General features: G+C 35.9%; 1 protein-coding gene across 1 annotated transcript in view; it reads right to left on the bottom strand.

Moving 5' to 3' along the window:
• LOC140159195 (paladin-like) overlaps nt 1-17,420 on the bottom strand; it is a 156,209-nt gene that overhangs the window by 16,537 nt on the left and 122,252 nt on the right. Inside the window, 2 exon segments of the mRNA XM_072182584.1 lie at nt 2,749-2,883; nt 17,011-17,106. Coding sequence (XP_072038685.1) covers nt 2,749-2,883; nt 17,011-17,106 — 231 coding nt within the window.

Genomic DNA, 17,420 nt, shown 5'->3' with positions numbered 1-17,420 from the left:
GGTGCTGTATTGTATATGCAGAAAAGGATTTACGGTACTATTTCGAAATTGCTCCTGTTTCTTTCAACATTGCTCCTGGTTCTTGTAAAATCCCAGTGAACCAGGAGCAACGTTCAAAAACAAATTGCTCCTGGTTCCAGTTTGCTTATTTCAAGGCTTGTTACCCATAATCATTCCATTTCAGTCTTACTGGGTTTTTATTAGGCAAAAATAAAATATCAAAAATGTAGTGCGGGATTGTGATTAGATCAGAAGAAAGTACCACATGTTACTTGCTATCTTCAGTAGATAGCATACATCAGAAATCAGTACTCCAGCCTACATCAGGTATAGGCCCTACTAGACCTTCAGCAGACATGCTATCCTCAGAAGATAAGCATGCCTGGTTACTTGCTATAGTAATAGCATGCATCAGAAATAAGTTCCGGTATACCAGCTTATATCAGGTATAGTAGACCTTCAGCAGACATGTTATCATCAGAAGATAAGCATAGCTGCATCAGAAATCAGTACACCAGCCTACATCAGCTATATTAGACCTTCAGCAGACATATTACTTGATATCATCATAAGATAAGCATAACTGGTTATTTGCTATATCTTCAGTAGATAGCATGCATCAGAAATCAGTACACCAGCCTACATCAGGTATAGTACACTTTCAGCAGACATGATATCCTCAGAGGATAAGCACAGCTGGTTATTTGGTATCTTCAGTAGATAGCATGTATTAGAAATCAGTATACCAGCCTGTATCACCTATGCTAGACCTTCAGCAGACATACAGGGTGTCCCAGAAAAAATTACTGGGCGAATGAATATGGACGTAAGTCGAGAAATAGACATTAGAATCCTAAAATCTAAACATCAGCGTGTAACCCATCTTATTCTGCATCTTATACGCCAATTTGACTGGAATCGGTTGACTGATCGCAAAGAAATAAGCGATTACATAACGCAAGCGTAAATTCACTTCATTCCAAGTTTGACAGAAAGATCATCATCATTCAACACAATGCACACTAGTGGTTAACTGTCAATGGGCTTCATATTTTGTTCTGTGGAATCCTTTTCGTTCTTTTTAAACAATCTGTTTCTTGCAAAACATTTAATTAGGTATTGTTCAAATTTGAAAACCTTGCATGTAAGATGATGCTCGGTACTTGTAAATATATTTTTTCGTTAATGTTGATATAAATGTTGCATAAACAATTATTGCATAAAGAATTTCAGCTGGCTTCAACAAATTCTCACACACATTAAGGGATCTAGAATGAGCGTTTATGGCGGTTCGACAGTATTTTTTGTGGGACATGAGAGCACCTCAGACGTATCGAATTGCATTCTGAATACGAAGCATGTCTTTCTGATATCAAATAATATTCATTTTTTGAAATTCACGATATAATACAAATTTTATGACAAATTATTAAAATTGATATTTTTTCAAATTTTTGATATATAACAGTCCTCGAAATAAATTTTATAAATCTAATGATATATTCTTAAAGTGCATGTAGCTAGGAGGAAAAGCCGACGATCAATTGAAAATTTTGACCTTTTATATTGAAGATATGGATTTTTTTTGGTGTTTTGGGGAAAAAAAAATCCATATCTTCAATACTGAAAGGTCAAAATTTTCAATTGATCGTCGGCTTTTCATCCCACCTACATACACTTTAAGTATAAATCATCAGATTTATAAAGTTTACTTCAAGTACTGTTAAATATCAAAAATATCAATTTTAATGATTTGCCATAAAATGTGTATTACATTGCTAATTTCAAAAATCCAAATTATTTGATATCAGAAGGACATTCTTTGTATTCAGAATGCAATTCGATATGTCTGATGTGCTCTAATGTCCCACAATAAATACTGTCCAAACGTTCACACCCCTTCCCTTAATGTTTTTGGAATATTTCCAAGAAATTGTAATGCAAAGTTTAAATCTTTTAAAACTTGCAGAGATCAACGTTTTCTCGGACAAACTGTTATTCATCTTCGGTGAAAGCATGATTGACATAATACATAAAATAGATAATGTGGACTAAATTTAATGAGATACACAAACTTTAAGTAGCGGTGAGCGAGTATGAAAAAAGCGCCTGTTGATCAAACTTGGAATGAACTGAATTGATGCACGCATTATGTAATCGTTCATTTCTTCGCAACCAGTCAATTGAATCAAATAAAATATTCGTATGTGATGCACAACAACATAAGCTATTCGCTACATTTTTAATTTTTAGATTCTGATGTGTATTTTTCGACTTATAGAAACTAAATCAAAAGTTGCACTTTTGTGTACTAATTAATGAAAGCACGACGCTAGTTCTAACGTGCCAATCAATGGAAGCACGGCGCTAGTTCTCTGGTTCGAGAACACTTTGTGTACAAATCAATAGGGTGTGCAATGGAGCAAACTGCAACTTTTAAATTTGCAACTACCTTGGGTTTTTCGATCGTGGTGTCTTTATTTCTTGAACAATTTCAACAAACGTGGTCTACTCTTAAATTTGAGCTAAAAGATCTTGTTCCAATTATGACACATTCTGTCTTTGTTTTTAAAGATACAGGGGTGAACATAACTGGTACCTTAATTCTTTTGCTTACTGTAGATCTCTCCTCTTGCATTTGTTCACTGAGTCCATAACAAAATGTTATGTTTCCTGTAACCTAACCAACCATGCATACACATGCTGACTGTACAAATATTATCAACTTTTTGAAGAAAAAAAACTTACCAAAAAGCGTGTTTCATTTGTGATCAGCTTTGGAGATGCTGTTAATTCACTTTTATCCACTTCACCCAGTAATCTGTAGAGTTCTGGATGGTGCTGCATCCATACCGAGAAAGGCTGGCTGAACATCTTGGAAAACTATAAGAATAAAACAGGACAAGTGAAATCTGATTTATAAACTATATGATTATTTGCAGAATAATGGTTAGGGTACTTGCCTTTAGTGCATGAGGTCCTGGGTTGAATTCCCGGCGGTGAAAATTTGCTGGGATATTGACTTGGGAAAAAAATGTCTGAAATTAATTGGCAACATCTGTAGATTAAATTCCTCTGCTCTCCACATGGTTCATTTAGAATTGGGTAAATGGATCATGAAAGTACTCCGTCCTTCGGAGGAGCCATTAAGCCGTCGGTCCTGTGTACAGAGAGCCATACCTGTACAAGTATCACGCAGCCAGTTTAAAAAAGAGTAGAGTGTTAATCCCTGACTGTTCCCAACCCATCCCGGTGTTTAAATGGACTCCAATGGAAATAAGCTTCAATAGAGGCTTTCTTGGGTTATCCAGAGTTGTCAAAACTCAAACAAATCAAATCAAATATTGAAATGCAAAAACTAAAATATCCCATTTTTTCGAAAGAGAAAGATTATAACAATAGAAAAGATCTCTCCTCCAGCATTATTGTTCACCATGGAATGGCTGTATAAAATATATAATATATTATCTTACAGAGCCCCAAAAAATAATAACATGCAAATATACGGCACTTATAAAGGTATGGACTTGCAATATTTTGTTTCTCTATTTACTTAGCTGCTAATTGAATTTGGCACAGGAATCTTAATGTACGACAATAGAGCTCAAGTTCCGGCTTCATAATTTATATGGCTTTTAAAGTGTTAATTTATGGTAATATTTAACCATTTTACATTTTTCCAATTTGATATGTCTGATGTGCTCTCATGTCCCACAAAAAAAATATTGTCAAAATGGTCATACCAGAGCCCTTAAGGGATTCAAATATAAAAATAACAATAATAATAATAATAATAGTAAAGAAACAATAATTGCCAAGGGTCAAGCAAAAGTGGAAAAATTGTTACATCATTATTGTCCATCTGTCCAATTATATTTAGCGAATAAAACAAAACAACAAAATACTTGGAAATGTATTTCTGCAAAGTATAACATAACTTGGAAATTGGCTCTTCTAGTTGAGATCCCTACACCTCCAATGGAAATAAATAATGTTTAATGCAAAGTGTTGTATTTTGAAGTAAACAATCATGGCAAAACATACTGGAATCAAAAATGGATACCCAATATTTCTGATTTGCAGTGGCAGCAGAATCATTAAAATTTAGGGGGTTGAGTATATATTGACATCTGTGAGCGAATCACCTGAAAATTATTCAATTTCACACTTTTTTAAGCTCAAAATGAAGATAGGCCTACATGTTGATATTTGATGGGCCAAATTACGCGTAAAGCGCACACATTTGCAATTTTACCCTATTCCTAAAAAGGAAGATTTACAGCGTGATTGTTGCTTTATTTTTACTTCTATCAGAAATTTTAAGCTATTTTCTCTACCTACGTAGAGAAATTACAACATCATATAAAATGTCATATTTTGTTTTTAATACACGGTTTTCAGCTGAACTACTAGCAGGCTGTTAGCACATCTATAAAGGTGCCAAAATCTGAATTTGTAATGATTTTAACAATCCTCTGGATGAGCAAATCACTGAATAGGCCTTTAATAATCCTTTTCTAATTTCAAATCTTTTGAATTCATAAAACTATTCTTTTTTTGCAATTAAACAAATCCACAACTTGCTTATTCCTCCAAAACCTTATTAATAATAATACTCCATAGAATTTGGAAATTTCATAAATGTTCTTCAGAATGTAACTAGAAGTAAAGCAGAGGAACTGTTTGTTGCTTCACAACATCGGACAATTGCACATATATGTTTCATTATTTCGACTGCTGTATTCCTTTTACTTTGCATGAATAATGATATGTCAACTTATGAATTAAGATGAATGTCCTATAAATAACGCTGTGTAAACTAATGAATTAAGACGATTGTCCTTCAAGTTTCATGGAATGTTGATTTTCTTTGATTTATTCATGAGTCAAGCCCACTACACATCCACTTAGATACCTGTTTTGTAAATGATACAGACATAGCAAAACTAAACACGAACCCCTTCAATTTATAATTAACTCTCTTCACGCGGGTGTCGACTGCAGACGACAAGTTTCAAAAACATTTTAAAAATTCAAAAATTTCAGAAATATAAATTTTCATGACCATATTTGGAATCAGCATGAAAAATGCATTAAAATGAGTACAAACAAGCCTAGTATTGATTCAGTAGTTCTTAAGATAGCTCTTGATATTTTGAGAAAATATTTCAAAACTTCAACTTTTTCCATTGAAGCGCATGGCTAGCACGCAGAGCATTAAGGAAATTTAAAAACAAGCTATGTACATTCCAAATGTCTAAATGGAGTAGATCAAGTCTGAAGCTTAACAAATAAGTGTGGACCTGAAATAACAATGCTCTGTGTGCTAGCCATTCGCTTCAACGGAAAAAGTTGAAGTTTTGAAATATTTTCTCAGAATATCAAGAGCTATCTTAAGAACTACTGAGCCAATACTAGGCTTGTTTGCAGACTGGCTTGTTAGTACTCATTTTAATGCATTTTTCATGCTGATTCCAAATATGGTCATGAAAATTTACATTTCTGAAATTTTTGAATTAAAATTTTTTGAAACATGTCGTGTGCAGTCGACACCCGCGTGAAGAGAGTTAAAGGTTGAAATGTCCTTTTTTACTAAGCCTTGAAAGAACTGACTTGGATTTTCTGAAAATCTTGAATTTCTGAGATATGACAATTTCTAGAGCCATTTAGGTGTCAGTGCAAATCAAGATTTTCCACAAAATTGAAAAGTTGAAATGTCCTTTTTTTCTAATTCTTGAAAAAACTGACTTGGATTTTCTGAAAATCTTGAATTTCTGAGATATGACAATTTCTAAGAGCCATTTAGGTGTCAGTGCAAATCAAGCTTTTCCACAAAATTAAAATCCTGTATACTTGTAATGTATTTAAATTCATTTGGTTTCAGCTCCCCTCCCCTCTCAGGTTTTCTGAAAAATCTGGAGTTTATGAGATACAACAATTTAAGTGTGAGTACAAAACAAGCTTTTCCACAATGGAAATCCTGCACTTGTAATGTATTCATTTGATTCAAGGTTGAATGGCTCTGTTCTATGAAAGTGCATTACAGATGAATTACATTTGAAATCTGTGAATACTCCTTTGCAAGATTTAAGAAAAGTCTTCCGCAGCGGGAGTATGTTTTTTAAATGGAATTGGTGATGGTTAATTATTTTGAAACCCATATGGCTTTACCTATAGGCCCATCTCCCACAACTGGGGTGAGTATAGGGCTACTTCAAATGGTGGTTACCCAATTGTCTATTCTATTCAGAGGAAGACTTTAGATAAATATTCCACAACGGGAGTGTGGAATAGTATACAAATATTGACTGCTATGAGGGGCATGGTTAAAATTATAGGCCCAAGGTGATCTCAAAACCATGACTATGCCCCAAGGCGTATAGCCGAGGGGCATAGTCATGGTTTTGAGATCACAGCGGGCCTATAATTTTAACCATGCCCCAAATAAAAAGCAGTCAATATTTGTTTTATATACCAAATCTTAAGATTCTTGTCATCTGTTTGGTTAAAAGCATCGATTTTGGAAAGCGAAAGTAATATCAATGCGAACGGCACAGACGATTTCCGCATAATTATAGCGCGCGAAAACATTAACGCGTGCGTAATAGCATTTTACGCTGGGAACAAAGTATACGCAGAACTATGCCCGGGGAATAGTTACTTTTGCGGGCATAGTCAAAACTATGACCGCTCTTTTAGCCAATCATATGGCGGGAATCTTTAGATGAGGTATATAATTGAAGATATCTTACCCTTCCCAGAATCCTTTGCAACATGATACATCCCCTCATTTCAACAAATGAAGCTCTCATTAGATTGTACAGGTTTTCTTTGTTATTATTTTGAGAATAAACTGGCTGAACATGGGTCGCTAATCAAGAAATAAACATATTTTGCAAGATCTGGGTGTGCTCTGTTCACTGAGGTACATATTTCGTCACCATCGACCAATGTGGCACAACATAGCAAATCAGTATAGAAAATTGAAATGGAAGATAAGCATTATGGGAAGTGTAAGGTATCTTCTCTAGTCAGTCCTGTACAATGATTTTATAAAGTCGCTAATATACAGACTTGACATTTAATATGGAATATTTTTTCGAAAAAATTCCAAGACTGGTCTGGACGGAGTCTGCATAAACCGCACTGGCTAAAAATTAATGAGGTGTGTCGGGAGATGGTGTAAAATAGTTGTTTGGTAGAAAATGTGCTTTCCATAACTTTACATTATGGTGCTCTTAAGGGATCCAAAATGAGCGTTTATTGCGTTTCAACAGTATTTTTTGTGGGACAGGAGAGCAACTCAGACCTATCGAATGGCATTCTAAATACGAAGCATGTCTTTCTGATATCCAATAATTTTCATTTTTAAAAAATCACAATATAATACAAATTTTATGACAAATTATAAAAATTTGATATTTTTCAAATTTTGATATATAACAGTCCTCGAAGTAAATTATATAAATCTAATGACATATTCTTAAAGTGTATGTAGCAGGAGGAAAAGCCGACGGTCAATTGAAAATTTTGACCTTTCATATTGAAGATATGGATTTTTTCCCAAAAGACCTAATTTTTTTGGTGTTTTGGGAAAAAAAATCCATATCTTCAATGCTAAAAGGTCAAAATTTTCAATTGATCGTCGGCTTTTCATCCCACCTACATACACTTTAAGTATAAATCATCAGATTTATAAAGTTTACTTCAAGTACTAGTGTTAAATATCAAAAATATCAATTTTTAATGATTTGCCATAAAATGTGTATTAAATTGCGAATTTCAAAAAATCAAAATTATTTGATATCAGAATGACATTCTTCATATTCAGAATGCAATTCGATATGTCTGATGTGCTCTAATGTCCCAAAATAAATACTGTCCAAACGCTCATACCCCAGCCCTTAATGTAGCGAAGTTGCCTAAAATGGCAGATTTAGGAAGGCTCAATTTGAGCTCTGTAGGGAACACACATTTCGGACTTTATGCAACATTGTGCTGTTATTATCAAATTTATAGGGGTTTGAGGTGATATTTCTTAAAACTTCTTCAGCAATTGATATTCATCACTGCTGAAATACACTTGTAATGTATCAATTTTTTGAACATGGGAGGAGTTTAAAAATAGAGCTCTTCAAAGTTGTACGTACTCAGAATTTGACCCTGGGGTCAAATGTTATAAACTAACGGTACAAAAGCAACTGCGCTGATTCCTTGTTGTCCAATGAACTCACGCTGTTTCCTTGTGAACAAAAAGTTTATAGCATTTGGCCCCAGGAGACCATTCAAACTTTCTGAGTGCGTACCACATTTAAGAGTCATATTTTTAAATCTTCCCCACTTTCAAAACTGGTAGATTACAAGTGCATTTCAGTTCTGACGAACACATATTGGTATTTAGGTTTAGTAAAAATCGCCTCAAACCTCAATATATTTGATAATATCAGAATAATGTTGCTGAAATTCAGAAATTTTACCCCCACAAAAACCAAATTCAGTCTCATTAAATCCGCCATTTTAGGTTAATTTACTACATTATGAGCACCATAATGTAAACTAAAGGAATTAAGCACATTTTCTGTCAAACAATTATTTCACACCATCTCCCGACACACCCTAATTAATATTTAGCCCGTGCGGTTTATGCAGATCCCTTCCAGACCAGTCTTGAAATTTTACGAAAAAATATTCCATATCAAATGTCAAGTCTGTATTATCAAGTACAGCTCATGGAGGCAGCCATTAGCAGACCACCCATTGTCAGATGTCTGGATGATTTTTAGCTACACACATAAATGAATAGGAGAATTTTGAAAATGAATCATGACTTTTTGATAAACCGCTTACTGCAAAAATTCTGATTTCCTCAGTTTCATTCGCAAGTTCCACCAAAGAGCTCCACAGTTAAGCGACCAAGGTTTTTTTTTTTTCCATTTTCCGTTTTTTCTCATTATTTCAGTTTAAAATGATTAGAATACCCCTTGACAGTTGTATTAATGTTATAGGGGGTACTACACACCTGGCCAATTTTGTGCCTATTTTTGCATTTTTCTCAAAAATTATAGCATATTGGTGCCAAATAAGATGTATATTTATAGGGGCAAGGACTACAACTTCTGTACTGAAAATTCAGCAACTCAAAGTAAGTTGTTATTGATTTATTGATTAAATATTGGTTTTCCTCATTTTTGACTGTAACTCCACAACTGTTGTCTGTGCTGAAATGAAATTTCCAGTGCAGTAGTTGTAGTCCTTGCCCCTATAATATACATATCTTACTTGTCCCAAATACGCTATGAATTTTGAGAAAAATGCAAAAATAGGTACAAAATTGGGCAGGGGTGTAGTACCCCCTTAAATCATTTTGGCAAAGAATAATTATATGGCTTTAAAATTAATATAAAAATTGTGCCAAGTGCATGTTTATATTAAGATCTTACAACATGGTTAAACCACCTTGCGCTAACATAAACACAAGTAGTTGTATAATTTGAGCATTTTATTAAATCAATTCCAAGGGTAGTGTTATTTGTGCTCTGCATGCTAGCCATGATAATATGTTTCAACATAAAAAAAATCCCAAGTTCTGAGATATTTTCTCAAAATATCAAAAGCTATCTCAACAGCCGCTGAACCAATACTAGGCTTGTTTGTACTCATTCTAATTCATTTTTCATACTGATTCCATATATAGTCATGAAAGTTAACAATTCTGAAATTTTTTTTTTCAAAACTTGTTGTCTGCAGTCGACGCCTGTGAAGGGAGAATTTCAACTCTTAAACACTTCATTTTATCCATGCCCATGGCTCTATATCAGGAAAAAATGTCACTTAACATTGAACTGGGGTATTCCATTCAAACTCTCCCTCCCTCTGTGGAATATTCAGGTTGAATCATTCTCAGAGGGTGTATGAAATTCAAATGGAGCTGTGTGTATTTGTGTTCTGAAATTCATACTCCCCCTGTGGAAGATATTTTCAAAATCTTCCAGAGGGATACTGTGGATTTTAAATGGTATAGTCCAATAGAAAAAGATGCTATTTAGGCGACGAAAACAAGAAATCCTGTTCTACGGGCGGACGGACCTTTCAAGTCGGGTCGGTCGGTCGGCTGGCCTTTTTTTTTTTTTTTCTTTTTTAATGACCCAAAAATCACCAAAATCTGTAAATATTTTTCAATTTGAGGAAATAAAAAAAAAATTGTTCCTGAAATTTCCGAAATTTGGGTCGGCATTCATTTGTACAGGAAAAATTTTTCCCCAATTTGTTCAAAATCTGGGTCGGTCGGGCCCGTAGAACAGGGTTTTTTTTTTCATCGCCTTACCAAGAATAACTGCATATTGAGTGCAACTTCACATTTGATAAGAAACAAAGGAATTTTGAGATAACATTGGCATTTTGAGATAACGTTGAAATTTTTAAACTGACAATCCTGAAAAAAAAAAGATATATCATGTGAATTATACCAGTGTTCTATATTACTTGGTAATTATTGCCTGGTTGTGGTTGGAACAATAAACACTTTCTCATCCTACGCTCAATATGAAATGGTATACTTTTTTAATGGACAATCCTGAAAAAATATGGATATACATGTGAATTATACCAGTGTTCTATATTATTTAGTGTAAGTCATTAATTATTGCCTGGTTGTGGTTAGAACGATCAACACTTTCTCATCCTACGCTGAATATGAAATGGTATAATTATTAAGTCAACAGTACTCGGCAATTGGGTTATTTTATAGTAACATGTAACTATAACTTTTTGTATTTTTGACCGGAAGAACTATGGAGCTATCGTAGCAGATTATTCATAGATTCTGTTGATGAATTGCACAAGAAACAAAAAGCAGGCATGAGATTATATTTCTATAAAAAAAAAAGGAAAATTCTGGAAAAAAAATGAAAAGTGCTTAAAATTTAAAATATGGCAAAAATGCTCAAAAAATGCTAAATTAAAAATGTTCAAAAAAGGAATACCTGTAAAAAAAGGAAAATTCTCATGTCTGAAAACCTGTTCATAAATAACAATTTCTATTGATGGCCAATGCTGATGGGTGCCACTGGGGCATTCTCCCAAACTAGGACTTTACCACCCCACCCCCCCCCCCTGGTTGCTCAGTTAGAACAATAAATCACTGAAATTTCAACTCTTTGAGAAAAAGAATGCAAAATGTTATACAATTTATCAGACTCCCTTATTTCACTTTGCCTTCCCCACCCTGGAAGAAATTGTGCCACCACAAGTTAGTACCTGTATTTGAACTATACAGGGGTAGCCAGGATTTATGGGGGAGGGCTAATTTTGAAAAAGTGGACATTTTCCCAAAATCGAGGACTTTTTTGACCAAGAAAGCATGAAGAACCTATTTTTTTCACTCGCTAAGCTCGCAAACAGAGAAAGCATAAAAAGCATATTTTTTCACTCACTACACTCGCAAAGTGGATCTTTTTGGTCTTTGGTGATGGGGGGGGGCTACTGCACCACTGCCTACCCCCTAGAACTATATTCATTCAGGGCACATTTTGCATTGAAATTTAGTAAAATGCAAATTAAATCACAAGAACCTGATCATCATCTGTCGGACCAAAAAAACTCTTTCAGTCTACCAAATCTTATATTTGTACATTTCTGTGTTCCTAGCTAAAAAACAGATCCACTATGTCGCTTACTTCACAGAAATCAACTCATATATTGCTCAATATCCCTAGAGTATAAACCTTAGCTAACAATGAATCTCAATCTGCATACAGCTGCTTGGGAGATTCATTGTATAAATTGATCATTTCTGAGATATCATCAAGACCCAAAGTAGGGCATCTTACCTCCACTCCGCACATAATTTTGGTGCTTCTTTAACTTGAGCATAATTTGTAAATTCAACTCTCTCTTCATGTGGGTGTCAACTGCAGACAACAAGCTTTTATTTTTGTAATTCAAAAATTTCAGAATTATAAATTATCTTGACCATATTTGGAATCAGCATGAAAACTGCATTAAAATGAGTAATATTGGCAATCTAAAAAACACTGCGCTAGTCCAAAACTGAAAACCATTGCTCTAGTCCATATTTTAAAAACACTGCGCTAGTCCGAATTTGAATTTGGGGAAACACTGCGCTAGTCTGATATTCGGACTAGCGCAGTGTTTTTCAGATTCGGACTAGCGCAGTGTTTTTCAGATTCGGACTAGCGCTGTAGTTTTCAGTTTCGGACTAGCACCATGGTTTTCAGTTTCGACTAGCGTAGTGCCGGACTGAAGAAGTGTTTTCCAAATTTGGACTAGTGCAGTGTATTTCAGATTCTTTTTTTTCGGACTAGCGCCGTGCTTTTCATTTTTGAACGGACGCACCTCTAAGTATAGGGAATTTGTGTTGTCGGACTAGCGGCGTGTCGGACTGAGTGGTGCACCCCGGCAGATGTACCAAAAGACAAAGTGTGCCATCCTTTTTTTTTCAGGATTGTAGCTCTTTCCTACACTTTATGATACCAACTTCAGCCAGCGCTTGAACCTGGGACCTCAGTGGTGCAAGGCGAGGGAACTACTGCTGCGCCAACTCGCCTGATATTTTAGATGTATATTTTTTTTAAAGATTCAGACAATCCTGGAAAAAAATAGTTTGCACACTTGTACTAAACAACAGAAATGCTTTACCTATCAAAAATAGAAAGATGAGTGAAACATACATGTGATATATGTGAAGCACATAATCCCCATGTATCTCACCCTTCCGCCCTCCCTATCCTTCAACGCTGGAGGGTCTCACAGACTTGCTAACAAACTTGGCTTGGTCCAACATTGAATTGGGGAACTTTGGAGTAGGGGCAGATGTACCAAAAGACAAAGTGCACCATCCTTTTTTTTCCAGGATTGGGCCATTCCATTTAAAATCCACACTACCCCTGTGGAAGATTTAACTAAAGTCTTCCACAGAGGGAGTAAGAGATCAAATAGAACAAACAATTGGGTAATTTCCATTTGAAATACTCACTCCAGTTGTGTAGGATATGGGTAAAGCCATAACACAGGGGGAGTATGGGTTTTAAAATTATTAACCCTGACCAATTATATTTGACAAACATACTCCCTCTATGGAACATATTTCCAAATTCTTCCACAGGGGTAGTGTGGATTTAAACTGGAATAGCCCAATGGAGCTCTTTCCTACACTTTATGATACAAACTTCATTGGGCTATTCCATTTAAAATCCACACTACCCCTGTGGAAGATTTTGGAAATATCTTCTACAGAGGGAATATGAATTTCAAATGGAAAGAACACATTAGGTTGTTCTATTTGAATTTCATACACCCTCTGAGAAAGATTCAAGCTGAATCTACCACAGAGGAAGGGTGAGTTTCAAATGGAGCTGCTAAAGTGTTCATTCTATTTAAAATTCATACTCCCCCTGTGGAAGATATTTTCAAAATCTTCCACAGGGGTAGTGTGTACATGTATTTTAAATGGAATAGTCCATTTGCAGCAGTATGCTATCGTATTTCAAATACCAAAAGAGTAACTTGGGACTGATTAAGAGTTACTTACTACTTAAAAGGCTACTAGTATCAGCGTTCATTTATTTATTTCCCTTGAGCTTGGCCAAGGAACACAAATTTCCATCCTTGACCACATTTTGAACCTGGGACCTTTGGGTTTCTAGGCAGCACTCTAATGAATTATAAGCCACCAATGAAGACAGTGGCACTCAAGTGTAATTGTACACTACACTTAGCTCTAGATTCCAAATCATATTTCTCCAGCTTCTCTCAAAGGAGAAATAAAATATTCTAGCTGTCCTTAAAAAAAATATCAAATATGTTTGCGTGGAACCAGTTTAAATGCATTTGCTGTTACCCTTTCCTCTCAGCTCATCTCTAGGATAATTCAATAAGAGAACCACTGCCCTAATATGTTAATGCTCTGCGTGCTAGTAATGCGTTTCAACGGAAAAAGTTTAAGTTTTGAAATATTTCCCCAACGTTATCAAGAGCTATCTTAATAAATACAGACTTGACATTTAATATGGAATACTTAATATTAATTGGGGTGTGTCGGGAGATGGTGTAAAATAATTGATTGATAGAAAATGTGCTTTCCATTGGTTTCAATTATGGCGCTCGTAATGTTGTAAATTAGCCTAACTGAATGAAGGATTTAAGGAAACTGAATTTGAGTTTTGTGGGGGTAAAATATCTGAATTTGAGCAACATTATTCTGATATTATCAAATTTATTGAGGTTTGAGGTAATTTTATTGAACCTAAATACATAAGTGTTTGTCAGAACTGAAATGCACATGTGATCTACCAGTTTTGTAAGTGGGAGTAGCTTTAAAAAATATGGCTCAATAAAGTGGTATGCTCTCACAAATTTTGAATGGTCCCCTGAGGCCAAATTTCATAAACTTACTGCACACAGAGAAACAGTGTGAGTTCATTGGACAACCAGGAATCCGCACAAGTTTATATACAGCATTTAAGAGCCCTATTTTAAGCTCCTCCCCTGTTCAAAAACTTGGTACATTGTAAGTGTACTTCAGCTGTGATGAATGCCAGTTGCTGACGAAGTTTAGGAAATATCACCTCAACCCCCTATAAACTTGATAATAACAGAACCACGCTGCATAAAGTACGAAATTGTGTCCCCCACAAAGCTCAAATTCAGCCTCCCTAAATCCGCCATTTTAGGCAAATTCGCTACATTATGAGCGCTATAATGTAAACATATCGAAATCACATTTTTTATCAAACAATTATTTTACACCATCTCCCGACACAACCCAATTAATATTTAGCCTGTGTGGTCCATGCAGACTCCGTCTAAACCAGTCTTGGAACTTTGCGAAAAATATTCCATATTAAATGTCAAGTCTGTACTAAACCAATACTAGGCTTGTTTGTACTCATTTTAATGCATTTTTCATGCTGATTCCAAATATGGTCATGAAAATTTTCATTTCTGAAATTTTTGAAATTAGAAAATTTTTTTGAAACTTGTTGTCTGCAGTCGACACCCGCGTGAAGAGAGTTAAGAGAGTGTATCTTATATCGTCGCCTGCATCACATCCTGTCGTATCTCAGAAGGCTGCCTTGTATGATTTTTTTAGCATTGTCGTTTAGAATTGCAGACCGATTAAAAAGACAAGTTTGCCTCTGACGTCAGGGCAGAGGCGCAACGTGATTGGTTGCTGACCTGCGCAGAATAGCATTTTTGGTCTGGTTGACAGGAAATTTTAGTTTTTTATAAGTATAATGTACTTATTAAATTAACATACCCTGCAAAAATCAAGACTTTGGGTGCTGTAGTTTTGTCAAAATCAGAGTAGGCCTACATGTACACGATGTTCATAACACAGTGCGTACATGCGCCCGGGACGGTAATACACACATCAAAGGGCCGTGCCGTAGCATGACCGACGGAGTGATACGCATTAGCGATATCAGCGCTGGTACTAAATCACAATTTTCTTTGTTTTACCTCAGTTGTTCGGCTCAAAATTAAAAGGAGATGTATCTAACAGTAAAAGCTAACATTTTATGAAAAAAGAAATGCTAATCTATTTTTATAAAAATGTACAACATGGCTTTAATGAAGTAAATAGGTGGTGCTCCCTTTTACCATATTAGAGCCAAATTTACCATGCTTTTTATTTATTTATTTATAGAGTTGTCTAGAATTAATTTAATACAGATGCTATCTCTCACAGCAACATTAACTAAACACTTTAGCCTATTTCTCATGTATTTTTAAAACCTGATACCCTTTTAAAAGCCTTTTTGAATTTCAAATATTGCCAAACATGTAACATTAACAGATGAGCCAACATTACAGTGTCTGTAATTTACTGTACATGTAAGATGGTGGGCGATACCACACAGGTGCCCCAATCTGCATTAATGCGAATCGATGTGTACTTCCCTAATCCGTATCAAGTATACACAAATCCGACTTGACACATTCCCACACCTCGCTGGGGGCCTTCCATCCATTTTACGCGATGCCAGTATCTCAAGCGTACAGCATTTACCACTACCGTGATGCAGCGCAAGTGCTACACGCTCCAATGCGCTCACGATAGTGGGCGTCTTGGACCGCAATCCAAACGAACTAATAAGCTAATTTGGCACGTATGGCATCCAGCTATGGTCGACTTAATTTGGCTAGTCGGATTCGTCTATAGCAACCAGTGGCGCAACCAGACCTGACTTTCTGGGGGGAGGGGGGCTAGATTTAAAAATTTCCCAATTTCTAATTTCTAGTATTTATCACTCGCACTGCGAGTGGCTTGCCCCAAAGCGTTAAACGGGTGGGTCCCTGGTGGGGCTAAGCTCCTGGTTTTTGGCATATTAGAAGCTACAAAAATCAGTGTTTCAGAGTACAAATTTCACAATGAAAGTAGTATAGATTTGTTTGAAGCTGCACTAAAATTTGCCAACAGTTATGCTTGATTTTAGATTTTGATTTTCATTCTCATTATGTTAACATCTTTTTCTCCCTTCCCCCTTCTTCTTTCCTCTTTCCCTTTTTTCTCATCTCCCTTCCCCTTTTTCTTCCCTCTTTTTTCTCTTCTTTCCCCTTTCTCTTCCCTCTTTTTTTCTCCTTGTCCCCTTTTCCAGCTTGCCCCCCCACTGGTTACGCCCCCTGATAGCAACGGTCTACACACAGAGTCTACACAAGGACTGAGATCCCCATCTGGGAAATAACCATGCGCTTATAGTAATGAGCGTGTTACTTGTAATTATTATGTGTGTAGAAGTGTGCAAAATTTCACGTGCAAAAGGTGGTGTAGCCAACAGTTTTTAGAGGGGGGCAGGAGGAAAGGTAAATTTCCAGGCCAAGGGAGGAAAGCTTTTGACAAAAATGGGTTAAAATTACAAAAATGACCTCGGAGGGGGGGGTAGGCTTCTCTCAGGGGACAGTTGTCCCCCCGGCTACGCCTGACTGACGTGTGGAAATGTTCACTTTTACAGCACCATGCCACAAGAGAAATTTTCAAGACTGACATACCTGCTGGTGTAGGTAATAGTTGAGCATTATCAGATAACAGTATCTTTCTAGGTGTTTGACGGCTCGCTTCAAGAAATAGTCCTTAGCACTGTGACCCTGTTGAGAGAAGATAGAGAAACCGCAATGTTTAAAATATTCAAATTTGATGTAGTTTGGTTTATCATAGTTTACTGACCGGAGGTGGAGAGACCAAACGAGCAGCGATCCAATTAGCCTTTTCGAAGTATGGCGTACACAAAAGGAGGGCAGTCTTCAATCTGGGTAAAACCCGGCAAATTTAACAGACTTTACCCACTTCATGCAGCGCCATCCTACGTGTCCCCCATATCTCGAAATGGCAAATGGCTTTTCTGATGATTGTTATACAGGGTATCCCTGAAAGAACTGTATATTTTTTTATTTTAAATTTT

This window comes from Amphiura filiformis, chromosome 8 (assembly GCF_039555335.1).
Source record: "Amphiura filiformis chromosome 8, Afil_fr2py, whole genome shotgun sequence".
Lineage (NCBI taxonomy): Eukaryota > Metazoa > Echinodermata > Ophiuroidea > Amphilepidida > Amphiuridae > Amphiura > Amphiura filiformis.
This window is presented reverse-complemented; position numbering and strand designations above follow the sequence as displayed.